Source organism: Dichotomopilus funicola (genome assembly GCF_033296635.1).
Source record: "Dichotomopilus funicola strain CBS 141.50 unplaced genomic scaffold C8A04scaffold_67, whole genome shotgun sequence".
NCBI classification, from domain to species: Eukaryota; Fungi; Ascomycota; class Sordariomycetes; order Sordariales; family Chaetomiaceae; genus Dichotomopilus; species Dichotomopilus funicola.
Genome location: NW_026944088.1, coordinates 83916 through 111007, shown reverse-complemented (window position 1 = coordinate 111007; position 27092 = coordinate 83916). Strand labels below are relative to the sequence as shown.

Sequence of the window (27092 nt, the reverse complement as noted above, 5' to 3'; positions counted from 1 at the left end):
TCCTTGAGCTTCGGCTCTGTCCTCTTGATCCGCTTGATTGCGGCCGGTTTGGTCTCAACATGTCCCGGAGGCTCTCGGTTTAGCCCCGTCAAGACTGGATACTGCGCGACGACCTCAACCGGTGCAGCCATGACGCCGTCCAAGTCGATGACGCTGACAATTTCAAAGTTATCGTTCACCAAAAGGTTGTGGGCTCCAAAGTCGCGATTCGTGAGGCAGAAAGGACCTCCTCCCGTGGAATTGTTGTGGCCGTATAACGACATGAGATGTTTGAACAGAATTGGAATCGCAAACGAGCAACTTGTCTGGACATCCGGCTCTGCATCACGCACGCACACTTGGAGCGCGTGGTCCGCGAGATCAGCGTAGTAGTCTACTGAAGCCGTCCAAGGGCCCTTGTCGGTCTCAATCTCTGGGCCGATGAAGAAATCCGACGTATCTTCATCCCAATAGAGGCTTCCGATCTGGTCGAAGTGGAAGGACGATAGCGTGACTTGAATTTCGGCCATTTACTTCCGGAACTTGTGGTCCTGATCCGATGTACCAAACAAGCCCACGTCACAGTCTTTTGCGTCTCGCAATTCTGTCGCAACCGTTCCGTGGACGTAATCCATGAGGATATACGGGGCTCCGACGTCGTTGGTTGGATCGACGCTGTAGGAATGCACTTCCGGGACTGGGATGGAGGTTTTGGTCCTTTTAGGTCAGCATAACTCCATACCCATGTTTAGACTCGAGTCACTCGACCTACTTCAAGAACTTCATACTAGCTACTTCCACCTTGAGAATCCTAGCCACCTCCAGCGCCTCGCGGTCACCAAATACCCCCCTGAGCTGTGGCATTCTGACCCTTGCAACCCAACTGACCCCGTCGGTGAATACGATGCGGCGGACCATATTGAAGTGGCCGATAGAAAAGTTCTCGGCGAATTTGCAAGGGATCCCATTGCGAAGGCCGGAAGAAATCGACGCGAGAACGTCCCACTTGACTGCAGAAGAGAATGTCGTGGCTCGCTCGTGGAATTCATCGCCTGGCTCGTATGCGTCGGCTCCGGTCCAGGACGCACTTCCAAGGGAAGCGGGGGGATCTTCTTCAACTAGCATGGCATGCTTCGACGGTGGTATCTCGGCTGGTTCTGTCACGTTGGAAGGCGGTTTTTTGCGGGGTTAGTTTTAAACCGCGAACAAAATTTCGCGGCGAGGTGGCTGTTAAGCAGGCTGAAGCATGCATTTGGGACTGTGTCCCTCAGACCTCCCGGACTGTATACGTGATGACACCCATACATGACCCCAACCCCGAAAGGCGGCCGCCTAATTCTCAGTCACATCTAGGCAGTTGTCAATCTTGGAGCCGCGGAAGAGGGGGACAATAAAATCGCAATGACGGAATCTTTTTATTTTCCTTTCCGTTACCTATGTAGCTGCCCCTCTTGCGCACCCTCCCCTGCGCCAACCTAGACGCCCAGCTTCCGTGATTAACTAGTGTCTGGGTGTAATTATTGTGTGTGTACATGGGTGCAGTACGTAGGGATATAAGGCCTACGAAGCGCTTTCTTCACTAGGTAAATTTCCATGAAAAGTTGGGATGTTACTCAATTGGGATGGAAACTATCTCGATGCAACACGACCCAGGTTAGGTGAGTCGTCACATTTTAAGTGACTTGCGCCTTGGAGATGCTTTTGGGGGGGGGGTTTCAGGGTTGGGGTTATGTATGGGTGGTGCCACTTACAAAATCAGGAAGGAAACAGTCCGCCGTGCGTGCCTGTTTAACTCCGATGACAAATGCTCGCGACGTCGGCGAGGACAAGTCGATCCCGACCCATCGACCCTCCCTTCTTCTGTTGCCCAGACCGAACGGATGTTAGCCGGCCGGCCGCTGCAGCCGTGGCCTGGTTTGGTGAAGTTCATCGCGAAAGATTTTCGATTCAGCAGCGCACTGCAGCTCAGCTCCCCCCATGCGGCACCCTACCGAGGGTTTGGTTGGACGCAGCCCAGGGTGCAGTGGGTGACAGTGATGCACGCCGCGAAATGATCGGCAAACCCGCCGAAGCCACAAACCAAGCATGAACGAACCAGCCTGTCGGATCTGCGGGCGCGGGCCGCGACTCGGAGAGGGGGTGAGACAGAAAAGTGATGAAATTCCGGATAGATGTGTGAAACAGCCAGCCACGGTGAAAAGTTGAGAATTTTTCGCGGTCCAGGCGGCCAGTCTGAAAAAGGGAAGCAAGCTAAAGATCAAACTTTTACGTGTTATGTGAAAACTCGGAGGCTAGCCCGACGTCGTTCTGCATTGAAGATCAAGAAGATCGGATTCAGAAGCATACCTATTATATATGTACCACGAACAACATTGTGGTAATTATTTATGTTTTTCCCCCATCTTTCTCTCCTTTCTCAGCAAAAGAAGAGCACCGATTTTCTATAGCGATATTCGGTATATTCTTTGAGGTCTGAAAGGGCAGTTCAAATCCTTCAAAAAACTCTTCCTAGGATGAGGAGAGCTGAAGATGAAAAAAAGAAGCCCAGGAGCAGGGGGTTGAACCCCTGGCCGAGACCAGCTGCGGGAAGACGGGACATCACGCACATCCCAACTTTCCTATTGGACCTGACTGTCGTGATCAGAGACAAGATCGCCGGAAACAGATCTTGGGAGAAATCATGGCTAGCTTCATGGTTCCACGAAGTCGAGGGTGGACGAGGTATGAATTCAAGAACAAGACGCCGACTTCTGTCTCCAGTCTGAGGTGTGTTATTCTTCTTTTATTGCGCTGCTACTAGCGACCTAATTCCCCCAAATCCATAATATTCTTATCTCCTTAAGTGTCCGAAAAAAAGATGACTCCCGTGACGGCAGAAACGGAGTCGGAGAGATGTCAGTTACTCGAACACGAAACCGAATCTTACCACCGGGATGGTAGAACCAGCAATGGGTTTGAGCTTGGGGATCCAAGAAACCCTCTGAACTGGTCCCCGTCGATGAAGCGCGGGATCGTGATGTGCCTTACTGCGGCTGCTTTTATGGTGTAAGTCATTCCACCGAAGTTCACCCAATAAAATAAAATAAAATAAAATCTCCTAAAAAACGAAACTAAACCGTTGCCCTAGCACCTTCACCTGCATGTCCGTGGTCCCCATCGCCAACACCATCGTCATCGACCTAGCCACGACCAACCCCCTCCCAATCCCCGCCGCTCCCAACACCACCACAACCAGAACCACAACCCTCACAACCAACCCGCTCACCCCCCTCACAACCCCCTCCACCGTCCTCCCCATAACAATCTGGGAATTCGGCGAAGCCCTCGGCCCCCTCCTCATAGCGCCCTTCTCCGAACTCTTCGGCCGCGCCCCCGTCTTCCACACCGCCAACGCCCTCTTCTTCCTCTCCACCATCCTGTCCGCCTGCTCCCCCAGCATGCCCCTCTTCATCGCCTCGCGCGCCCTGACGGGGTTATCCGTCGCGTCGAATGTCCTGGGCCCGGCTATTGTGGGGGATGTGTTTGTGCCGGAGCAGAGGGGGGGCGCGTTGAGTATTGTTGGGGTGGCGCCGTTGCTGGGGGGGACGGCGGGGCCCGTGGTTGGGGGGTTGCTAGCGGAGTTGATGGGGTGGAGGGCGGTTTTGGGGGCGTGTGTTGGTTTGGCGGGGGTGGTGGGGGTTGGGTTTGTGGTTTGGTTGAGGGAGACGTATGCGCCGGTGATTTTGCAGCAGAAGAAGAAGAGCGTGGGTGAGGCTATGGGGAAGGGCGGTGGGTTGGAGAGTGGGAAGGGTGGTAAGGGTGGATATGGGGCTGTTTCTGTGTCCGTTAGAGAGGTTGGGATACCGGAAGGATCTGATTCCGACTCGGACTCGGATTCTCACTCCCAGTTTCACGCCAACTACCCCGCCGACGGGAATAAACAGCAGCATCCAGGCAGCCTGTTCTGGGCGTCCATCGTCCGACCGGCCAGTGTGCTCTGCAGCTCAGGGGTAATGGTCGGGCTATCACTGTTCAGCTCAGCTGTGTACGCGCACTTCTACATCCTCGCTACGACCCTCCCAACCATTCTCAGCGATCGGTACGGCCTCTCCCCTTCCGCGACCGGTTCCGCGTTCCTGTTCAACGGCATCGGTTCCTACATCGCCATCCTGGTTTGCCGGACTTGGCTGGACAAGATCTACGTCAAGCTCCGGGACGCCAACAACGGAGTGGGACTGCCCGAGTTCCGGCTCCCCATTGCCATCTTTGCGGCGTTTCTCATGCCGGCGGCGCTGCTGCTCTACGGCTGGAGCGCCGAGTACACCCTGCCGCTGCCGTTTATTCTCGTGTCGATTATTGGGATCCGCATGTCTATGACCATGATCAACGTGCCGGTCATGGTGTATGTCGTCGACGCATGTGGGATTTACTCGGCCTCGGCGTTTACTGGTATTACTGTGATCCGGTCGCTGGCTGGGGCCTTCTTGCCGTTGGGCACTGCCGGGCTGATCCATCATTTGGGGTTTGGGTGGGGGTACACGGCGTTGAGCATGATGAATCTTGTGTTGGCGGTCGTTCCTGTGTTGTTGCTCAAGTACGGGTCGAAATGGAGGAAGTCATCACCGTACACGCAGGCCTGATGGGATCTGGGTATGGAATCGATGGTAATGAGTAATGAATGAGAATAAAAGCAATTCGATTGGCATAAAACTGCCCTCTTCATCAACGTCAAGCCTAACTACCTGTAGATGGTAAGTCGTCCAGCTAATTACCTGATCTCCTACTGATCCTCCCTACACTGCTGCAACGTCCTCTTCTGTCGCCCATCCCCATCAAAATTCCCATCATCCAACCACGCCTCCAGCCCACGCCTCACCCCAGGCCACTCATCATCTGTCATCGAAAACCACGCCGTATCCCGATACCGGCCCTTCACAATATAATGCTTCCTAAACACCCCCTCAGCCACGAACCCCAACCGCAGCGCAGCATTCACACTCGCCCGGTTCAAATTATTCGCCTTCCACTCCACGCGGGTATACCCCTCCTCAAACGCCCGACGCAGCATCAAATACGACACCTCTGTCGCCGCCCGCGTCCGAGCCAATTTCTTCCCCAACACCACCGCGCCAAGCTCCAACCGCCTCGACCCAGGCTCAATATTGAGATACGCTATGATCCCTGCGGGCCGTAGCAGCTCATCATTACTCCCCCCCGGCACGGAAGCGAGAATGGTATAGTATTGCCTGTCAGGGGACTGGCTCCAGGTCTTGACGTCGGCTTCAAGGCTGGGGTAGTCAGGGTAACCGACGGGTGGGAGGTAGGTCCATCTGTCGAAGTTGTCCGGGCCGCCGAAGTGTTCGAACAGGTCGGCTGCGTGGTCGGGTTGGAGCGGGACGAGGTTCACGATGCGGCCAGTGAGAGGGGTGTGAGGGGGTCGAGCGGTGAGGCTTGGGGGAGCGGGTAGGCCGGGGGCTAGTGGGAAGTTTATGGTGGTTGACATTTTCAGGGGCTGGCTTGGAAGACAGACTGGTGGTGGTGGTGAGGTAGATGTGTGGGATTATTCTTCGCAAGAACAGAGCAAAAAATAGAGGAGGTGAGAAGCTGACCGGTTTTATCATTAGGGGTCGGATTAAGAGTCGCATTCCTCGGACTTTGGTGAGATGAGAAGCAAGATGACTCGATGGATGCGGGGCCCTCCAAGTTTTGAACTGTTCCTCTGAGTCACTAGAGATTAAATCTCTACTACAAGCTACACTATCAGGCCGTCGATAAAATAGCGATCTTCTACTGCTTTCAAAGTTTGTTCAGTTTCTCTTTCTGTCGGTTTCTTATTCCCCTCAGGTTTTCTTTATTTCCTGGTGTGTGTGTGCGCAGCCCACTGTATTTGATATTAGGTTGTGTAACACAACAACAGTCTTGCGTGATTTGTAGCTTGCAATTGATCATGGCAAAACCGCCCACACACTCATGAAACCAAGTTTCGACAGACGGGAAAACCACAGCTGAGGCCCCCATGATGCCTTTCGGCTCTCGATTTGGCACCGGCCATCGGGCCGCTGGGTGGCTTGAGCCCAAGCGTGCCGAAAGCGATCGGATCGGTCCATGACAGGCTCACAGGCTTCAACCCTCAGCCCAGCGGCCGCTCACACGTTGTCCTTCGGCTGTTTGCCCTCGAGACAACTCATCCGCGGCCGATTCACAAATTTTAAGGCGACCAACAGCCGGAATGGAAAATTTGTCTTGCTTCCAATGAGATTACGGGGTTGGATTCCCTCCGTTGTGCACAAATCCTCTGCATCGCATTAGGGGCACTCCCATTTCTTTGTGGTGGTGTGATTGCCTAACCCTAACCCTAATTATCACTACCGCAAATAGGGGAGGTGGCCCCACTGAAAAGTTCGGGTGAGAAAATGGTTCTGACACCGGATTCAAATTTGTAGCAGCTTCATGTCATAACCCCCATTGACTTTGCCCGTGTAGCTCCTCCAACCCTCCAATTAACGTAACCATCCAAACTTCACAGTGGTGTCGGTGGATCAAAATTGCGAATCGAGTGCAGTTTGCAACCAAGCCCACCGTAATTACCACAAAGTCAAACCGGACGATCGTGGCCCATGCGCCAAGGCAGCTGGGCTCAAAAACGGCGGGATGCGCATGTCTGCCTGTGACAGCCTGTCCATGCCTGGCTCCAAGCTTTGGCCCGTGAATGGCTTCAGGGGGGACCTGGGGGGTTGTTGGTCGGCCGCTCTTTCACTTTTCACGCACACCGCACCCAATCGGCAATTCTGCGGGTGCAAAGTTGTTCAGCAATGTGGGGGACGATGGACCGATGGGCCGATGAGGAAAGAGTGTTGGAACCAACAGCCTGGGTCTGTTAGGCACCGGCAGGACACAAGAGCCTCGCCGACAAGAACAATTCGTTGATCATGAACGGACAGGCTTTGGGCGTTTGTTGCGGTGTACCAATTGTCTGGCACGGGCCATTGCAAATGGATGATAAAATGGGACAGGAAGTCCGGTTTGATGAGGACTGGCAATCCCACTCTTCGCCCAATGCTCTTGTCTGATCAAACCAAAGCTGTCCTTAGCATTCTGCAGACAGCCGACGACGAGAATTAGTCGACAATATGAGCAACTTGGACGACGACGCAACTCCCCAGGACCCTCTCGCCCCCCAGTCCACGGTCACCGAAACCCCTTTGCCGCAGTCCGCCGATGGGGATGCCGTAAATGCGGACGACGTGGGGTCGCAACCCTCAGACCCGGCTCCCGACCCCAAGGCCGACAACGTCCCAGCTGTCACTGAGCATGTTGACAGTGGCACCGACACCCCCGAACAGAACGAGGCCGAGCCGTCTTCTTCATCCAGCTCGTCGTCGGACGGCGAAGCCACCTTGTGCTCCTCCGACGATGAAGAAGAGAACGGAAGCGAGGGCAACGATACTTTGCTCACCGTCCCAGACGAGTCCGGTGGTGACTCTGCCGAAAACGAAGAGAAGAACGACAATTCAGACAAACAGCAACCGCTTACCGATTCGAGTGCTGAGACTGGGCAGTGCCCTGTTGTGGAGCAGGATCCGTCACCGGCAGAGAATGACAGCCCCGTTGATGTCGCCGATGATGTTGGAGATGTTGAAGCGGTTGATGTTGTGGAGAGTCCCGAGACCGACGAAAACATTGATAACCAGGCAGACGGACCCGAGGAAGATACCTCCGACAATGTCAGCCCGACAGATGAGCCCGAGGAAGATATTTCCGACGTCAGCCCTGCATCTGAACCCGAAGAACATGTTTTTGACGACGTCAGCCCAACAGATGAATCCGAGGAAAATACTCCCGACACTGTTAGCGACACAGACGAGGATCCTTCCCGCAATGACAACGACACAGATTCTGATAACGAATCCCCTTCTGATGATAACGCAGTCTCCGAGACCGTCCCTGCTCCTTTGGAAGACGACGATGGTGAAACCCCTTCCCAGTCCCAGGGATACGAATATCCTGACTACTTAACCACCGAGGGAGGGGGCGATGCTTCCGACTCTTCAAACATGGAGATCTTAACCCGCTTGCGCGAAATGGCCGACGACTCTGCTGCCCGCAAGCGATGGATCCTCGGCAAGGAAAATGCCGAGTGGACCATCCAAGCGATAGACAAGATCATGCTGCAACATGGTATCGAGAACGTGAAGGCTCAGTTCCTGTGGGTTTACAACGAGGCGATGCGCGCCAGGGATAGCGGGGATGACCTGAAGCGTGTCGGGTCGCTCAGCCTCTGCTTTTTTGAAGCCGACCCTGACCGTACGTGCTCCTACTTTTCTTTTGGTCTCGTTTTTGCATCGTCCAATTCCTGGGGAGCTCCCACGCAGCAGGTTCGAAAGTAAGGTATGCCTACTAACACCTGTCTCAGTTGGCGAGATGTTGATCAAGATGTACATTGATCTCCTGCAGACATTGGGGCTTGTTTCGCGCGATGCGGTCGTCTATAGTGACGAACACAACCCAATACGCACCATTTGGTCCACTATCCCCGAAACGTCCTCACGCACGGTATGTACTCCATGTTCCTCTCCTCCAGTCACTCGAAACTTAGACAGCTGACTGGCCGTGGTGGGTCCCAGATCATCAACATCAAGTACCCATATACCGATGACGAGTACGACTCCTTGAGGACCCAACTGGCGGAGCTGTACCGCACTTCCACATTGGAATATCCTCCCGTTGTTGTTTCCCACGTGCCACTGCCGAAGACCGACATCACCGCCAAACGCTACCTCGTCTGCAAGGGTGAGCGCGCCCAGCACGGCTACGGTATTACGCTCCGGCACACCGAGGACGACTTGCGCCACATATTTACCGAGAAGGTCAACGAGGACCGTGGGGAAAAGGAGATCGAAGGGGGCTGGGAAGGGGCCGCGATGAAACGGTGTCTTCAACGGGCCGAAAGCGGTGGTCATTTCAAGACATACGCCGGCATGAAGGGAGTGTTGGAAGAGCTCAGAGACCGACATTCCAAGAGAGTGGAGTTTGAGAGAAAGGGGCTGGCGCCCAAATCGCCAGACGATATCCACTTCACCAAATCCGACATATTGGGTCTCAGCGCCCAAGAGATCGGGTATGGAAGCCCGACATGGCAAGAGCTTCAGAAAATGGTCGGCATGGAGTCTGTCAAGCAGTCCGTCCGTGAGATGCTCGGCGAGGTTGCCCTCAACCGTCGGCTTGCACTCGAAAACAAACCGGTCCCAGAGGGTTGGTCGACCCGGCGGTGCTTCATCGGCCCACCCGGCACCGGCAAAACGACAGTCGCCAGGATGTACTCCAAGATCCTCTCGGAGCTGGGCCTGCTGGAGAATGAAACCATCGTTGAGAAACGGGCATCAGATCTCATCGGAAAGTATATTGGGGATTCCGAGTACAATACGATCAACGCCTTCAACCAAGCCCGCGGCGGAGTCCTCATGATTGACGACTTCCATATCCTTTTCCCGAATTCCATGCACGACACCCACGGCTCTGACGTCTTCCGTGCCGCCATCATCGATACGGTCGTCGCCCAAGTCGACCCCAATAGCACTCGCAAAGAAGCCATCATCCTCATCGGCTACCCCGAAGCCATGAACGACGCCTTCGAAACCGGCAACCCGGGTCTCGCCCGGCGCTTCCCCATGACCCAAGCCTTCCGCTTCGAGCCTTACACCCACCCAGAACTCACCGCCATCCTCGAACACAAACTGACCAAACACTCTCTCACCACCACACCCACCGCGCTCCGCGTTGCCGAGGACATGCTCGACCTGGCCCAGCACCGCCCCAACTTCGGCAACGGCGGCTCCGTAGATAATCTTCTGCAACAAGCCCAACTCGCCCGCAACGCCCGCTGCGCCGCCTGCCCCATCGACGCCGACCTTGATCTCGCCTTGCTCCCAGAAGACTTTGATCCGGACTGGGAGCGCGCCGCGGACGCCTCGCGCCGGTGTGCGGGTCTGTTCAACAGCATGAAGGGTATGGGCGATGTGGTGGGCCAGTTTCAGCGGTACCAGGCCGTGACGGCACGGATGCGCGCCCGTGGCCTCGACCCGCACCCGTATGTGCCTTGGGCACTCGTGTTTCGCGGACCGCCGGGGACAGGCAAAACAACGGTCGCGCGAAAGATGGCGCAGGTGTACTACGACATGGGATTCCTGTCGGCGCCGGAGATTGTGGAGTGTTCGGTGGGCGACGTGCTGCCAACGTACTCAGCCGGGTCATCTACTCGGGTGGTAAAGATGTTTGAGCGCGGTTTGGGCAAAGTGCTCTTCATCGACGAGGCATACCGGTTGGCTGAGGGCCGGGCGACGGATGCAATCGGGGAGATTGTAGATTGCATGACCAAGGAACGGTACTGCGGGAAGCTCGTGATCGTCTTGGCCGGGTACCGGGACGAGATGGATGACTTGATGCAAGAGAATCGCGGGCTGCGCAGCCGGTTTGCGACGAATGTCGATTTCCGACCCATGAAGTCCGCTGATGCGATAGAGTTGATGCGCAAGCACCTCGCTGAAGTCCAAATCGTACTGGACAGCGCGGTCGTGCCGGTCAAGGGGGCCCGGGCTATGAAGAGGGACGCTGTGCTGGGGTTGCTTGACGAGTTGGCCAAGTCGAGGTCGTGGGCTAACGGGCGGGATGTCATTGCCTTAGCCCGGTCCATTAGTGAGGAGGTGTACGTGTCTGGTAAGGGGTTGCCTGACCCGAAAGATGGGGAGGAACTGGGGCAGGGGACAAAGGAGCAGGCTAGGATTGTGTTCAAGACGGACGATTTGCTTGCGCTGTTGCGTCGGAAGGTGAAGGAGTTGAAGGATAGAAGCTAAGAAACAAAAAAGAGACAACGATAGAGGTAAGGATCCCGGAGTTAACTATTTGGATAGTCTCTTCATACATTCACATTTTCAATAACCTGTCGAGCCGTGCAACTCTAAGGCGGACACTATTGCCCAAGCAAAAGCCACGATTCCCTAGGCCATACCGGTAGATTTGCCGGCCTCAAACACGAAGCAGGCATCTAAACCTTCTACGCTCCGCAGTTACACAACGTCGAGGAAGCCCCTGACCCACGTTGAGAGTCATATTGAAGACGTCCTTTCACTTTCTTGTCCTATCATATCTGAGCTTTTCGCTTTATTTCCCATTGTAAGGCGTTGTAAGAGGGTTGTAATCGGCTTTTTCTTTCTTTGTCTTAATTATATATTTGTCGGTCGATAACTAGCTCAACAGGGCCACACGCCCGTGGTTGAACCGAGTTATGGAGTTCTACCATGAAGACTGACTCGACTCGATTTAAACTTCCACTCCAAGCCCCGACAAAACATCGATCCTTACGGATAAAGTTGAACGTAAAGGTCGAAAACACATAGAAGGCTCACGTGTGAATCAATGTCAGGATCTATTGCGTGTCATCTCAGAAAGTCATATTTTGAGTCACAAGCTTCTAGTAATGTCTTGCGTATTGCTTAGTAGTGGTAATTAATAGAACGACGTTGAGAAGGCGCACCGGTACTTTGGACTTGTAGCCTTTAAACAATGTCTTCCGAATAGATGCTAGGAATAAAATCCCCATTCATTCTATACCCCGGTTACGGCGTCGAGTCTTTATATACCGTTTCCATTGTGCTACAAATAGACGAGGACAACCTTTGCCTCGACATAGCTTTGTCCGTACAACACTCCGACCTCGTCCACTTCTTTGTTGCGCGATGCCGACCTGAACAAGTCCAAGTATTGCAAAAAGGCTGCTTCGTACATGCAGATATAAATACGCAAACACCCCGGGCAAGCCGACCTTGCGTGACCTGCTCCATGAAAAAAGTAACAAATTTATCTGCAACACGCTAGATGCACTCACTCATACGCATCGGCCCATTCACACCCAAACCCATTCTCAAACCCGTCTCAGCAAACCGCGCCACCACCACCACCACCACCACCACCACCAACACCACCACCAACACCACCCAGCGCGACCCCAAACAGACAGTCACCTTCCGCCACCCCATCTCCACAATCTACCTCATCGCCGACAACAAGATGTCCCTCCAAGGGCTAATCCGCACCGTCCTCACGACACTAACCACCGCTTTCTTCTTCCGCACCATTCTCCTCTACGGTTTCCGCAACGGCATCAACGCCCGGCGCAGTATCTCCAACGTTCTTACGCCCACAGCCTACGGCGCCGCCACGGCGGTGTACACGCTGATGCTTTTTAGCTGTCTCGTCACGTTGGTCACGGGCACACTGGCGTACTACGTCTATTGGTCGAGGGCGTCGTTCTGGCGCGATTACCGCGTGCTGGCGTGGTTTCCGAATCCGTTTGCGCTGCTTACGGGCCATGTGACGGGGCGCACACGGAGGAGGATTTTGCAGGGGTTGGCTATTGCTGTGGTGGCGACCTTGTCGCATGCGACTTACCGGATGGGATATATGGCAGGTGCGGTATTCGGGACGGAGAGCCTGACGTTGGTTTATTCTTTGGCGAGGAACGGTGTTTTTGTTGAAGCCCACAGGCTGAGGCAGGAGTGCTGGGTTGCCCTCGGGGGAGGGGTATTGATGACGGTGGTATACTGGTGGGATCAGCTCGCGGGGTGGGTCAATGGGCCCCAGGGGCTTAACAAGCTGCCGGCGAAGGGAAAGAAGGAGTATAGATATTGAGGTATTGGATAGGGGAGTAAATCCTAGTGTCAACGGGACCAAGGTATCGTTCATGAAGCATAACGGTTGCGAGGTGATATAACCTCAAAGTAGCGAGGTTGAACTCGGTGATCTGTGGTCAGCTGTTTGTCGGCCAAAAGAAATTAAAAATTGTTCGTAAATAAACGCAGTTCGAATGGTCTCATATTTATATTATCACTTCGTGGTGAGATACAACGCAGCGGAGGCAACAAAGGCCAGCTTGTGATGTGAATAGATCGAACAACAAGGGTCAGATACTAAAGTGAAGGGAGAAAGGAGAACCCAGCAGCGTCCCCCCAAGCTGTTGGCGTTATATAACTCGGATAGGACAATTAAAATAATTGTATCGTTTTTTGGCGTTAGACTGTGAGCCCAAATCTTAAACAACTTCTCGGGTGCCATCCTCGTAAATCTTGATGGTAGGGGTCTGGAAGCATGACGGGTTAGCAAACAATCCGACCTAATCAAGGGAGAAGAAGACTCACAATGTCCATCCCATGCATCTCAGAAAACCGGCAATCATCGCCAAAGTAGCATGAGCCGGGGTTTGAGCAATGGTGGCCGAGGTTGCAGGTGGCTTCGCGGCAAAGATGGCCGGAACCACAAACGAGGTTGCGTGTTCGGTGACGGAGCGCAAGTAATTGGGCCGGTGTCAGGCGCTCGCCGTGGTAAAAGTTGCAGTTGTTGTTTTTGCAGTTACCAGCCAGATGGTATCTGTTGCAAAGGTTCATACCGCTCATCTGCCGGCGGTCCTCAAGGGACTTTACAGCATTGGCATCCGGTTTACCCAGAGTCACATCCACGCGTTCGTCGTTTTTGTTGAGTTGATAGAACGGACGTGTGGTGGGCGCTTTCTTCTGGACACCGATATTGATGTTGGGGGGTCCGCTGTTACGTCCAATATTGGCATAGCTGCTTTGGGCAGGCTCCGATTTAGGAGTGGCAGGCGTGGCAACTTGAGCGGGCGCGGCTAACTTGGGAGACGCTGTGGCTGCTGGACTCGGGAGACCGTGTAATCCATTGGCAACGGGGCTGACTACCGAAGGTGGCGGGGATGTTCTCACGGAAGAGAACGGCGGCAAGGTCGTAGTGGCAGCAAATCCCGGAGGAGCGGCGGTTCGCGATGGGATAGGCTCTGAGCGAAAGACGGAAGGGAAAGCAATTCGCTTGAAAGCAAACTTTCTGAAATCGGCCGCTGGGGAGGTCGTTTCCAACAAACAGATCTTCTGATTGCCACGGAAGGACTCGAGAAACGTAGCATAGCCGTTATCATGGCAGCCCGCCAAGACAAGACACTTGCACTGGATGTTCCTTTCCATGATCTCAAAGAGCTTGCGTACTTTATGATCGGCCTGCTCTTTTCCGTAGCCGACATCGGTGAAAGTGAATAGAGGCTGGGCACGACAGAAGCCGCGGGCGAATTTGGTTAAGGCGGCATGATCGGTGATAGGAAGGGTTCCGGAGGCATGAAGGGCCCGAGACAACCCATCAACGCTAAGAATAACGTGAACAAAAATGCTGTCGATGTTTTGGAAAAGCGGATTTTCCTGAAAGTAAGCCTTAAGTTGGTGATGCAGCTCATGAGCGGCCGCTCCACCGCCTTCTTCGCCACGGGCAATAAGCTCCTCTCGAAAAACAGCGCCGTCTCCATCGATAACAATAAAAGCAAAAGGGGATGAATCCTAAATAAATAATTAGTACATGTACCCCGCATAGCCGGCTGATACCACGAAGAGATAGTAAAAATGGGTTGGGATCGTGGAGACCACATCCCCGGATATCCAAACGACAAACAGGGGGGCGCGAGTCGGTGACGGGAATTTTGGGGAATGGTGACTGACCGCGGCAGCCCGCAGACTAGTTAGCTCTCTTTCTCCCTGGCGCTGTTCTTTTTCCCATAGAACGGCGTTCCGTTTCTCACGGTCGCACTCAGCGCATTTGGCGCGATATTTGCTTAGCAAGTCCATGTAGCTGCGGTGGAGGGTTTCCTCAATTCCGCGCTTCTCCATAACAGCACGCTCCCATGTCTGGAGGGGAGCGAGATAAACCTCGCCGGGGTCCCGCTCAAAATCATCGGGTCCCTCGTATCGACTCATAATTGCGAAAGATTTATTATAAGCTTATTGGGGAAAAGAAGGTCGAGCAACAAAGTCGAGCAACGGCGATGAAGGCCGTGAACTATCGACGTTGTGGGGTTGTCGTTGCGATGCCCAAAACGGGAGCAGTGGACAAGGGTTAGGGCGGATTGGGCCTCGAAAACTGGGTGCCAGCCGCCAAAGAACGCGTGCGCAGGGCGTTTGCACGATTTTTGCTATCGTCGGCCAGAGCGCGCCCTCAAACAGTGAGCGATGTAAATTGAGGTAATTCGATACTCATTCAAGTTGCTGCTGGAAAGGGGACGTAAGAAGCAAGAACAGAGGGCCGTCCTAGTGCTCTTTTTGAAGGGGAAAGGCAGGCGCGGTGGAATGCTCGGTTCCCTCAAAGATTCCCTCGAATTTCTGTCGAGCTTCGCTCATCCCCACGTGATGAAGAGCTACGCGTCCTCCACGGGGTTAGGGTTATCAACCGTGTTTTTCCCGAGCATTCCACCAACGTCTAGAGGTCTCTGCGCAGCCGTGCATAGTATTTTCTTTGCTCAATCAACTTTGCCGTTTCTACACTACCAATCCTCGACATTGCCAAGCTTCAGGAAGCGTGGTACCGCCGGTCGCCTGCGTCGTGCATAGCGCGTTACCATCTCGCACGGCCGAGGTTGTTAGTTGGCGGCGCTTGCTGAGACGTGCCGCGTTCCCCCAAGCGCCATCCACGCGTTTCCATCCCCCCACCTGTGCCTTGAACACAACCTGAAGCGTTTCCAAAATAACTCTGTGACACCCAGATTTACGTATGCAGAGAAACAAACAACCGTGAATTATTATTAGCAGCACCTAGAGTCTTTGACGACCCGAGTTCGCAGACACGCAGCCCCGCAATTCAGCCAGATACAGTCTTAACAGTTGAGGCCAACCACTCCTCGCGCGCGCATATTTAGTCTGCAAGCGAGTGGGGGACACAACCACAATCCAGGAGGAGAGCGTTTCACGTTCCCGCTTCCCGGCCTACTCCCGCGTCCACTCCTCAGCAACCCCGAGTCTAAACCAACCACAATTCCCAACAGCTAGTGTACCACACACATTCTGAGCAATCAAGCCAAGCGCTTCGGGAAATCCACCTAGATAGCTCTGGACCGATCTCGTTCCGTCGTTGGTTGGTACCTTCTCCAGGTATTCCCGCCTAACCCTGCTCTCCATCATGTCCTGCGGCCAAGGCAGACTTCCGTCCAAATAATACTGGAATGTCAACCCCGCCTGGGGGAGCACAGCATATCAGTCCGGCTGGAACGGCCTGACGTCAGGTACTGTACCGAGCAGCCCAGACACCGCTGTTCCCCGCAAGCAACTGCGCTGCCCGACCGCGAGCGAGTTGTCAAAGAGCTGCAATGACCCGCTGTTTGCGTACGCCATCAACGGGGAGTGGCCAGACAATTGTGACTTGTTGCCCGGTCATAGTGCTCTCCCTGTGATGCCGCAGAAAGGGGTGCAGCAGCATGTCAGACGGTCAGGCTGCTGGGGAGTGGCACAGCTCTTGGGAGCCCTCGACCACCCAACCCAGAACAAGCGAACGTAGCCAGCGCCGGGTGTCAGCCGTAATATGCGTTCGTTAACACATTTCTCTGGGTATCACTGCCGGGCAGACGCTTGGGTATGTTACACCTGGAGACTAAATCAAGAAGGAGCAGGCGGACGGACCTGCAAAGGGACGGCCCGAGTTGAAGCATTTAAGCAAACTGTCCAAGACACTATTGGTTGCTGTCTCTGAAGGGCTACGAAGTACATATGGAGGTGAGGTCTTGCCCACCAGTTGTGACCGTCTCAAAGCCGATGCTGGCTTCAGAAGAGCTCATCATGCCAAGTGGTAGCTAGGCCACGACCGGCAAAGTTATATCAGTCTGAATTAATCAACATTATCTTTCCTTTTCCGCGGCCAATATTCACCCCATAACATTAAACAAATTTTACAAGAAAGAAAACCACCGCAGTGATTGTAAATTAACGGGGTTCGGTTTTATCTAATTAAGTCTTGAAGCTACGAAGAATTCGATCATTACGAGGCGTCTCGGGATAATTAACATAGAATTGGAAACGTTGCTCATGATAAATACTGTGGCATTATCGAATTTTTGTTTGCGGAAAAAGGGTGGCTGAGGAAACCCGGTGCTTTTTAAATTTGAATGCATCAATAAGGTTTGCAAGGAGACTCACGTATCTCGATTCTGCCATTCCTCAACTTTGAATAGGCTTGCCCTAGCTAGTTAACGACAGCGGCACAACAAAAGACTTGATGCTTGTCACGTTTATAGAAGTGAGAAAAAACAACAGAATATATATCGAGCATTCAACCGCGCACACGCTGCAAATTCAAGATATTCAACGATCGTACTACCTACGGTCATAACAACACTAATGTTTTAAGTAGGTATTCTAGTTGCAGCAGTAAAAATCTATCGGGATTTGACTAAACCTTGCTGGATCAGACTCAAGGGTTGTGTTCTGATGTGTCGCGATTTTCCCGCGAGACAGTCCTAAGGCGGGCCGACGTCATGGAATGTGGGGAGAGAGCATCTGCCGTTTCAAGTTGACAATTGGGGAATAGTGACTCTTCTCGATTCAGCAAGAAGATAGGCTGATCCTTGTTCGACGGAAGGGGAAGGAAGATCGTTGTGTTGGCCACAAAAGCTTATTTGGGTTTCCGATGTTGGTCTTGTAGTGCCCGACGCGATGGAAGGGAACGCCCCCTTTGTCACTTTCAACGGTGTTTTCGTGTCACCGTGGGCAAAGGAGCAGAAGCGTGTTTGTGGGCGCATGGTCTGTTGTGGAACGGCCAGTTTCGGGAAGAACCGTTTCGAAGCAGCCACGGATCGGCACTCCTGGAGATGAGGGGCATGTGAACGTCTTTTCTGCTTCCCACGTTGGTAGTGTGGTTATACACTAAGTCGACGCCGAAAGAGACCTCGAGGAAATCAACTCGAGCTTTGGGGGGCTACAGTTTGATAATTTCACGATTACAGATCCGTACACGTCCCTGCACATGTTCTCTGTCTTTGCCGCGGCGTGTCAATGTACATACAATGAAACCAACGTTTATATGTGGAAATTCCCTGCCCATGCGTTTTGCAATCGACACAAAGAGCATAGGTAGACCGATAATAAAACTGTGCTTTACCAGCCTGAGGCGGCAATATGTATTTGTTTCACTCACCTTCCCTTCTGGCCTTTACTTTCTCGCTTCAGGTCACTTGTCTTCAATTATTGGACGGCCGGACACTAACTTTACGCAGGACGTTCATCTTCGGAGGCTCGGAGCTCGTGCGTGAACCCTTGCTCCCTGGCCTTCCACCCCACATTGATGCTTGCCGATTGGCTTCCTTGGCGTTTTTTCCCTTTCGTGGATGCTGCCACAGGTTGAAAAAAGAAACGGCATAGCTCGGCTGGTGACATTTCCCCTTTTCTGCAGTTTGGCAATGCTCCCAACTGAGATATCAGATACTCTTCCGGGCCCGTCTGCAGATCGTTGCATCCATTCACAAACCACTTCCTTCCCTCATCCGCCGGAAATCTGGCCAGATTCGTTTGCCGAGAGCCGGTTCGATCGCCTTGAGGGGCGCAGCAGGCAGCACAGACCAAGTCAATTTTGTGGAGAGCGACAAGCGGCAAAAGCCCCTTTTCCCCCTGTGGCACCTGCCAGCATCGTTGAGCCCCTGCGACTACCGCACCTGCCCCACGGCCTGAAACGGCCTGAGCCCGCGGCGAAGGACAGAATCCTTGAAACGTGAGAACAAGTTCACCATCATCGAAAAACTTGAAAAGTAAGCAGGAGTCAAACGCATTCGACCACATCTCTCTGTCATATCCCTCCCGACGCTGGCGACGGCTAGACCGATGATGCCGAGCGACCTCGACGGATCGACTGAGCCAAAACGGGACGACGACCTGCAGCTCGGTTTCGAGGCCCCCTCATCCGACATGACGGCCGTCGCGTCATGGCTTGCCTCCGCTGGGGGGTCCGGCCTCATGCGCGTCCTTTCACCATGGTCGTCCAAACCCGCTAGCCAGCCCGAGAAACTGAGGCCAACGGCATACCTCGACGGCTTGAGAGGGTTTGCAGCATTCTTGGTTTACTGGCACCACCACGAATTATGGGCTCACGTGCCCCCTCAACTCACGGCCTTGGAATCGAGTTTTGGCTTCAAGGGCCAACACTACTTCGCCGCCCTCCCTGGTGTCCGCAACTTTTTCCACGGCGGCCACTTTGCTGTGGCGACATTCTTCGTCATCTCCGGCTACGTATTGTCCGCCAAACCCATTAGCCTCATCCAGGCGGGAGACCAGGCAAAGCTGGCCGACAACCTCGGCTCAGCGCTCTTCAGGAGATGGCTTCGGCTCTACATTCCAATCCTTGCCACAACCTTTATTTACATGACATTTGTTCATGCTTTCGGAATATGGGTTGATGGACTGGATGCCAAATCCACCTACCTGCAGGCAGCATGGGACTGGTACGCCGAGATCAAGAACTTCAGCTTTGTCTTTAACTCAGGCCAAATCGGCTGGCTGAGTTACAACTTCCATTTGTGGTCGATCCCCATTGAGTTCAAGGGCTCCATCGTCATCTACACCGCGTTACTCGCCTTTTCGCGATGCACCCGCAACGCCCGCCTGTGGTGTCAGGTTGGAATCATTTTCTACTTCCTGTACATCGCCGACGGCTGGTTCTGCGCCCTTTTCACGGCCGGCATGCTCATCAACGACCTGGAGCAACTGGCCGCCAAGGACGACTTACCCTCCTTCTTCGACCGGTTTAAGCCGCACAAAACCACCATTTTTTACACCCTGCTCGCCATTTCCACGTACCTAGGTGGCTGCCCTGCTCACAGCGCGGACGTTGCGGAGCTTCGGAAGAACCCTGGCTGGTACTTCCTCTCGTTCCTCAAGCCCCAGGCCGTCTTCGACGCGAAGTGGTTCTACCTGTTCTGGGCGTCTGTCCTGCTCGTGGCGTCGACACCGCACATCGCCTGGCTCAAGCGCTTTTTCGAGACCCGCTTCTGTCAGTATCTTGGCCGCATTTCGTTCTCGCTGTACCTCGTTCATGGCCCGGTGCTATGGACGCTCGGCGACCGCCTCTATGCGGCGGTTGGTTGGCCCAAGGACTCGCGGATAACCAATATTCCTCAGTGGGTGGATGTGTTCCCACTTCCCAAGACGGGGCCGCTAGGATTGGAGATCGCCTTCCTGGTACCGCATATCATCTTGCTCCCTGTCACGCTGTACCTCGCAGAGGTGGTTACAAGAGCATTTGACGAGCCTAGCGTCAAGTTCCCGCAGTGGTTCTACCGGTCCACCACGACGGCGGCACGCCCGGCAAGGTTGCCCGCGTAACGGCATCAGAGTTGGGATGCACTGTGTACTGTACATGTTTTTCTTGGACAAAGATTGTTGAGGGACGGGCAATGGGCGGTCAGGTCATACAAGGGTCTGTGTTCTTTTAGGAGTAATTTGTGTACACGTTTAATAGTGAGGTTTGCGGCGGATAGACCAACATGGAGGGACAGAGACTCGGAGCTTTCCAAGTTACACCATGCGACGGGGCAGAACAAGGTGGTGGGTTTCCTCGGGGATAAAAGTTGGGGTCTTCGTCAGGGTGGCTGCATGATGTGACTGGATAAATGGGCTGAACGACCTGTCAATTAGATTTTTTCCATCTTGATAACTATCAGGTTCATCACGTCTTCAGAGTTCCGCTGACCAAAGACACTACGTGTCTGCTTTTACAAGGTCCCGTTCTGCAAGCACAAGATCTCGACAGCCTCCAGTTCCTCGTGTTCCATGCCAAACTTTCGGGCATTCAGCCAATCACTGACGTCAACCCCGGCCGATACAGCCTCCCCCTGAATGCGGGGGCTAAATGCGGCTTAGCGGCCTGCACGCCCCCAGGAGCGCAGTGTTCTGGAATTGCGCCAAAATTCATCCTCCCGAAAAAGACGGGCTGTTTGATTTGGGGGTGGCATTCCGCCTTGCAGCCCGGTAGCCGAGTACTCCGTATTGCCCACGTTTCCATCAAAAATTTCCTCCTCAGTTGGTTCAGTGACGGACAGCTTTGAAGCGCGCATAGACTGTCCTCGCAGCGCAAACTAGGGAGGCGGGTTCCAGGAATGGGGGTAATCCATGGTTAGTGAGCATGCGAAACTGAGCCGGCGATCTTCAAAAAATAATTTGAGCCCCGAGCCCCAGCGGTAACTATCGAATCGCCAACCCCCACTCCCGCATTCACCAAAGCCACCCCTGCGGAGGTCGCATGCTGCAAGTCGACGCCGCTTTCTCGGATTTCTGCAACCCCACCGCATCCAATATTGAACCGTTTTGGGGCGCGCATTCTGTCAGGGTTCGCTTGGCGCTCCCACGCAAATTGCTTAGTGCGGGCCGTGGAATTCTCATTGGGAGCGCTTTCATTCACGGCCTTTTTGTCGAAGGGCTGGCTGACGGCTCGAACCCGACCATTCCCTTTTGTCCTGCGCCCCTCGTCCAACGATCCGAAGGAGCAAACGAGCGACCGAAAGCCTCCCCCCCGTCCGACGATGCGAGAGTCAGCGGCGTGACCCCGTGCCGAAATCGAGTTGCGCGCCCTGCTTCTCCAGTCTCTCTCCCCGTTGTTTTCCCTCCGTCATCCAACCTAATTTCGGCTTCGATTTTTGACAAGGAGACCACGGAGGCCACTGGCCTACCACAGACACAATCATGATCGTGAGGGACGTGAAGCGTTTGGTGCTGGTGTTCGGGCCGCTGTTGCTGCTCCTGTTGTTGAGCGTTGCACTTTGGCACGCACACTCCAACAACGACCTGGGCTCACGCGTCGGCGCTCTCCTCGGCACCGATGGCCGGATCGCCGTTTCTTCCTCTTCCGCGCGGCCACACCGGGAACCGAAGTTGACCGCGGACGAAAAGCACTACGAGATCTACTCGACATCGACGTCCGATGGCCGGTACTTCGACATCCGCTTCGGCCTCGACACCTTCAACCCCAACATCATTCCTCACCAAAAGTTCAATAATACGTGGTGGATCGTGGGCCAGTTATTTACCGACCCCGATGACAATGAGCCCGGCACCGACGTCCACGAGGTCGGCTGCATGGCGCAGTTCATAAACGACGAGTTGATGTGCATCGACTATGTGCGGCCGATACCTTACAAGCCGACGCCGGGCGGTGTGTGCGAGGGGGATATCGCCTTCTACAGCTTGAACGTTGGGCCGCACGATGCGCGCGTTTTCTTTGGGCCCCAAAGTCCCATGACCATCTGGGGCTCCAACAGCGCGTTCACCTGCTTCGGCCAGTTCATCCAGGACTTCCGCAAGCTGGTCGACTGGGAGTACGAGTTGATGACCAACACCGATTTCGAAGTGGAAACGGAAATCCAGCGGCCGCCTCCGTACTTCCCGTTGGAAAAGAACTACTTCGTCTTCTGGGACAAGAACGACGACATGTACGTCCACTACGACGCATACCCTAAGCGCGGCTACGCCAAGCTCGAGCGCGACGGCACCACCGGCCCCGAACTCGCCGAGAAGACCGAAAAGCACGACAGTAAGTGCCTGCAGCGGTACATGCCCAAGCTCCCGCCGAAGCTCGAGTCCGTCCACCAAGCGACGAACTCGCTCAAGATCACATTGTGTAACCGCGCCGACAAGTCGTGCGAGCCCCATGATGGGAACACCTACATCATCACCATCATCCAGCACAAGACCTACTACGACTGGCACAGCGAGTACGAGCCATATGTCCTGCTCATCCAGCAGCGCGCGCCGTATGAGCTGTACGGAATCTCGCAGAAGCCGCTGTGGATTAGTGGTCGCAAGCGGCATGAAGGCCGCAAGACGGACATGATGTATGTCACGTCGATGAACTGGAAAGAGCGGGGAGTAAATTACCATGGGTATTTGGATGATGTGGTGGTCCTTGGGTTTGGGTATGAGGATAAGCATGCGGGCGGCATTGATGTGCGCGCGGAGGATCTGTTGGTGGGCTTGGGGCTTTGCGAAGAGCCATGATCGAAGGGATGGGGATAAAGCTCCCGACCACTACAGCAAACGCACCACTGCCCAACACACATCATGACACGCGGCCGACCTCGTCACCCTCGATCGCATTCACATAATCGGCCTACCTCGCACCGTTGATTCCACGGGCCTCCTGCACCGCGGAATGACGCCCCGCCCCCTTCCGATCGCCCCCTACGTCAGATGAGCACCGTGCAACACCAGCATGCACCATTTCACAGCCACAATCACCCGCCTGCCACCACCATTCTCGTCTACTCCATCACTACGGGATGGCATCCATCTCGAGGGACCATCCATTCATACGCCCCTCCGCCCTGATATACCCACCTCCGCACTCTTATACCGTCTTCCTAAACTTTTCTCCGTTCCTGCATTTCCACACATAATCGTTTCACCATAGCGGGCGGTCCAGCCGTGTCAATATCATTGTTGGCGTGAATATTACCCACGGGGGGGTGCACAGAAGGGAAACATCTGACCCCAATTCCCTTCCCGACGAACACAAGCACGAACAACAAACGGGGTCTGGTGTTGGGGGAGTTGATCGATTAGCCGGCATGATACACATACGCGTCTGGTGTTTTATTAGAACTGACGGGGGACACCGCTGTGTCAGAAAAAAAGGAGGGAAACACATTTATTGTATATTTAATACTGCTTTCTTATCTTGGATAGGTATTAGACCTTTTAGAGGGAACGGTCTTGGGTAGGATGGAAATGGGAATGAAACATGGGATCTACTGAGTCCTCTCTCTCCCTTCGACGATGCATGTGATACCCTGCCTGGGGCGGTACCTTCGTGCTAATGTCCCAGCATGAGACTCTTAACCCCCAATATCACATTTCCGATGCCTCCTTACCCCATCTAACCACCCACCCTCTTCCACCAACCTCGCAACATCGTACCTGAGTAAGTCAGGTAGTGTAGACACATTACCAGATCACCCTGGAACCTGGAAGCATCGTAAAACCCCACACGCACGCCACGCCGGGCCGTTGTGTGCCGTCGTCTCTGCCACGGTCATCGTGTAAGACTCGGCGGCGGGATAGAACGGCACGCTTGTTACCGTCCCTGGTCGGTTCGATTGATTCGATGGGATGGTGCCTGGATTGTTGTGTTTGTTTGTTTGTTTGTCTGCGCCATGTTGGGGGGTTGTTGAATTAGGCGGGAGGATTGGTGTTCGGGGGGTAGGGGGGTTGGTTTTGGGAAGGGTTTGGGGGGTGATTTGTGGTTTTAACATTTTTGCTGGTTGTTTATTGTGGGCTTGTTTATTTTGCTATTTTGCACGAGATTCGTTCCAACTTGGCTAAACATGGGAGTTTTAACATGGAACACCTGTTATGCCATGAACCCATACAAAGGAGAATGGGTATTACCAAAAAGTCCATTGCAAGTAACCCCCCGCCCACCGTAAACTTTCTGGAGGGGATCAGGTGGGCCGTGAGCTTTTTGCCTTTTTTTTGTTGCTCTTTGTTTCTTTCATTTTTTTTTTACTCTAGAATTTTTCTTGTTCCTGGCTAGTTAGGTAGCTCGGAAGGAACTGCACTTGTGTTGGCCCCAACGGAATCTCGAAACATCAAACCACAACCTTAGCCTTCCACCTGCATGGTTCCAGTTTGGACCGCACTCCACCCCACCCACTCCGGCGGGCGGCCCGGCCGAGTTACGACGGCCCCCTCGAGCCCCCTTGTTACCTACCCGGTAACCTACCTGCCTGGGATTGACCCGCACCGAAAATTCGACCTACCTAGATCGGGTCGCATTCTTCGATTGGAAGTGTGGTCGAGATCTGGGGTCGCATTTGGGGGCGATGGGACTGGACTTGTTTCGTTTTGTTTCATTGTGTCTTGGGTGCTGTCGACCTTCTTTTGGTACTGAAGTCAGTTTGTGAATTTCCATGTTGGTGGTGCAATGTAAAGTGGGTCCATGATTCGGGGGTTACTGAGTGTCAGTCACACTGTCACAGCATGAACAACTGCATTGTTTGAACATGACATTTTGTTTCTCATTCAAGTCGTAACGATACATGACAAAGGAAAATAAAAAGTAAGGAAAAAAAATAAAGAATGCGTGACCCGGCCCAGAAACCCAGGCGATGCGCATTCGTGCTCTGGTGGGACACCGTTACACAACGAAAACCGCCCCCCAAAACAAAGAGCAACCCAAACACCAAACCGATCCAAACCCATCCAAACAAGGCTTGCCGCGTGTGTGTAAATGCGGATGATGCAAACAAACAAACTCCCAGCCGTGCTGTGTGTCCTCATGTATCTCCTCACCTATCAATAGTGATTCGGTTGTCGTGCTTAATACCGGTACCGATCATCGGCATACACCCGGCTCCTCTTCCGCCTGCCCCCGTCCAAATCGTCCAAGCCGCCGTATCCCCACTCGGAATCCCGTCCCCTCGGCTCTCGACCCCGGCCACGGGGAATCTCCATCCGTTCCACGGCCCGCCGCAAGTCAGCGACATCGTCTATCTCTCTGCCTTTGCCCTTCCCTTTACTGTCCAAACGGTCGCGGTAATCGCGGTCACGGCCACGATCACGATCACGATCCCGGTCGCGATCCCGGTCGCTATCGCTGAGAGACCCGTTGCGTTTCAAGATGCTCTTGACCTCGCTCGGCATCGAGCGGCTCGCAATCTCGGCGTTTTGTCGCTCGCGTTGGGCGCGCACCTCGTCTTCCCAGCGGAGATGCTTGCGGCCAGAAGACGAAGCATCAGCGGCGGCAGCGGCTAAGGAGCTGCTGTTGTGGACGATGGCGGAGGCACGGCGCGGAATGTAAGGGTTGGTGTTGCTGTTGGCGGTGGTGTTGGTGCTGGTGGTGGTGCTGCTGAAGGGGTCGAAGAAGCTACCGCTGCTGTTGCTGCTGCTTCGTCCGCTTGTAAGGTCGTAGTAGCTGGAGGTGGACGACCGGCGCTGTTTGCCCTCGCGGCGCTGTCGTCGGCGCTCGTCGTCGTCGTTGTGTAGGATGTAGCCGGCTGGGTCGTCCGTGCGTCGGCGGGGGTAGCTGCTGCTGCTGCTGGTCCCGTAGCTGCCGCTGCCGCTGCCGCTGCCGCTGCCACTGCCGGTGTAGTACAGGCCGGAGAGACTGTGGTCACTACTGTCGCGTTCGCGGGAGTGGGAGGAGGAAGAGTGACGCCGCCGTCGACGTTGACCGTAGTCGTCTGCGAGGGGCACCATACCGATGGGGATGTCGCGGCTAGATGAGCGGGAGCGGGAGCCGGATGACCTGCTATCCCGATCCCGATCACGCTCGCGGTCCCGGTCGCGCTCCCGATCCACGTAGATTATGTGAGGGGCGGTGGAAGAGCGCTTCAGGCGTGGCTCGCGGTCTCGATCACGGTGACGGTCACGGTCGCGATCGCGGTCGCGTGGGTCGCGGCGGGAAGAATAGCCGTACTTGTCGTAGTCGGCGGCGTAGGTGTCACCATAGTCGCGTTGCTTGGCGGTACCGGCCAGGTAGACACCCGAGTCCCGGCGGCCGGAAGGAGAGGGAGACTTGGAGCCACGAGGGGTTCGTGGAGTTTGTTCGGAAAAGTAAGGGGTCGGCTGGCGTTCTGAGAGGCTCCGGTGCGAGTCGGTCGGGACATCACCGAGCTTGCTGAACGGGAACTTGCGGTCATACCGGCGGACATCGGGACGGGAACAGCTGCGGCCATCCCGGCAAGGGTAGGACTTCTCGGTGATGTCCTGTGCCCCGTCCGCGTAGGTGTTGTAATAGACCTTGGAAAGACACATTTTCGCGGTGTTGAGTCGACGTTGGCTGCGAAGTTGACGGACACACAGTCGAGCAGTGTATGAGGGGAGTGGGAGGGTAGCAAAGTGCTAATAAATGTCCCGGACCGCAAAGCCCTTACCAGGTAAAGGGACCAGCGATAATGGGAAGCTGTGGGGGGGTGCTCAAGGGTGATGTCAGTCGGCCGTATCCGAGACAAGACAGTGGAAGCGTCGTCCGATATGCTTCAACGACATGAGGACATGGAGCAGAGCGAGACGGGAGAGCAACGGGAGGGCACGGTTGGCGACCCAGATATATTGAGGTCGGTGACCTCTGGACGTCGACTATGGCGGTGCGTGTAAGAGGCCGTGTTTGAGGGCGGGCCGGGCGGTGGTAGGCGTTTCTGTTGCTCAAGATATGGCTGGGCGGAGGTTGCAAAAGACGGCTAGCAACAGGGCCGACGACCCGGGGGCGGGCAGTCGGTTCGCCTTTATAACAATGAGACGTAACTCTGCACTACTGAGAAGCGGTGACCCTCCCGGGTCGGCTCT

The 27092-nt window shown here is 54.5% G+C and overlaps 8 protein-coding genes across 8 annotated transcripts; 5 read left to right on the top strand and 3 right to left on the bottom strand.

Annotated features, from left to right (window-relative positions):
- Positions 1 to 2836: 2836 nt before the first annotated feature.
- Positions 2837 to 4598, top strand: C8A04DRAFT_14476 (putative transporter; the record flags this gene model as incomplete). The annotated part of the gene is made up of 3 exons (XM_062778110.1): positions 2837 to 3024; positions 3107 to 3803; positions 3906 to 4598. The coding sequence occupies 3 exons, from the start codon at positions 2837 to 2839 to the stop codon at positions 4596 to 4598; spliced, it is 1578 nt and encodes a 525-aa protein (XP_062634325.1).
- Positions 4599 to 4738: 140 nt separating this feature from the next.
- On the bottom strand, positions 4739 to 5461 carry C8A04DRAFT_39484 (acyl-CoA N-acyltransferase; the record flags this gene model as incomplete). Its single annotated transcript, XM_062784607.1, has 1 exon — positions 4739 to 5461. The coding sequence occupies one exon, from the start codon at positions 5459 to 5461 to the stop codon at positions 4739 to 4741; it is 723 nt and encodes a 240-aa protein (XP_062634324.1).
- A 2551-nt stretch (positions 5462 to 8012) lies between these two features.
- On the top strand, positions 8013 to 10808 carry C8A04DRAFT_14508 (P-loop containing nucleoside triphosphate hydrolase protein; the record flags this gene model as incomplete). Its single annotated transcript, XM_062778127.1, has 3 exons — positions 8013 to 8262; positions 8372 to 8511; positions 8583 to 10808. The coding sequence occupies 3 exons, from the start codon at positions 8013 to 8015 to the stop codon at positions 10806 to 10808; spliced, it is 2616 nt and encodes an 871-aa protein (XP_062634323.1).
- A 1021-nt stretch (positions 10809 to 11829) lies between these two features.
- Positions 11830 to 12642, top strand: C8A04DRAFT_31498 (uncharacterized protein; the record flags this gene model as incomplete). Its single annotated transcript, XM_062781771.1, has 1 exon — positions 11830 to 12642. The coding sequence occupies one exon, from the start codon at positions 11830 to 11832 to the stop codon at positions 12640 to 12642; it is 813 nt and encodes a 270-aa protein (XP_062634322.1).
- A 400-nt stretch (positions 12643 to 13042) lies between these two features.
- C8A04DRAFT_14489 (uncharacterized protein) lies at positions 13043 to 14759 on the bottom strand (the record flags this gene model as incomplete). The annotated part of the gene is made up of 3 exons (XM_062778116.1): positions 13043 to 13090; positions 13149 to 14345; positions 14505 to 14759. The coding sequence occupies 3 exons, from the start codon at positions 14757 to 14759 to the stop codon at positions 13043 to 13045; spliced, it is 1500 nt and encodes a 499-aa protein (XP_062634321.1).
- Positions 14760 to 18644: 3885 nt separating this feature from the next.
- On the top strand, positions 18645 to 20138 carry C8A04DRAFT_14492 (acyltransferase family-domain-containing protein; the record flags this gene model as incomplete). Its single annotated transcript, XM_062778118.1, has 1 exon — positions 18645 to 20138. The coding sequence occupies one exon, from the start codon at positions 18645 to 18647 to the stop codon at positions 20136 to 20138; it is 1494 nt and encodes a 497-aa protein (XP_062634320.1).
- A 1356-nt stretch (positions 20139 to 21494) lies between these two features.
- On the top strand, positions 21495 to 22805 carry C8A04DRAFT_14501 (uncharacterized protein; the record flags this gene model as incomplete). Its single annotated transcript, XM_062778122.1, has 1 exon — positions 21495 to 22805. The coding sequence occupies one exon, from the start codon at positions 21495 to 21497 to the stop codon at positions 22803 to 22805; it is 1311 nt and encodes a 436-aa protein (XP_062634319.1).
- Positions 22806 to 25124: 2319 nt separating this feature from the next.
- On the bottom strand, positions 25125 to 26561 carry C8A04DRAFT_14470 (uncharacterized protein; the record flags this gene model as incomplete). Its single annotated transcript, XM_062778107.1, has 3 exons — positions 25125 to 25323; positions 25411 to 25680; positions 25732 to 26561. 3 exons carry the CDS (start codon positions 26559 to 26561, stop codon positions 25125 to 25127), a joined length of 1299 nt encoding a protein of 432 aa, XP_062634318.1.
- Between the last annotated feature and the right edge of the window lie 531 nt (positions 26562 to 27092).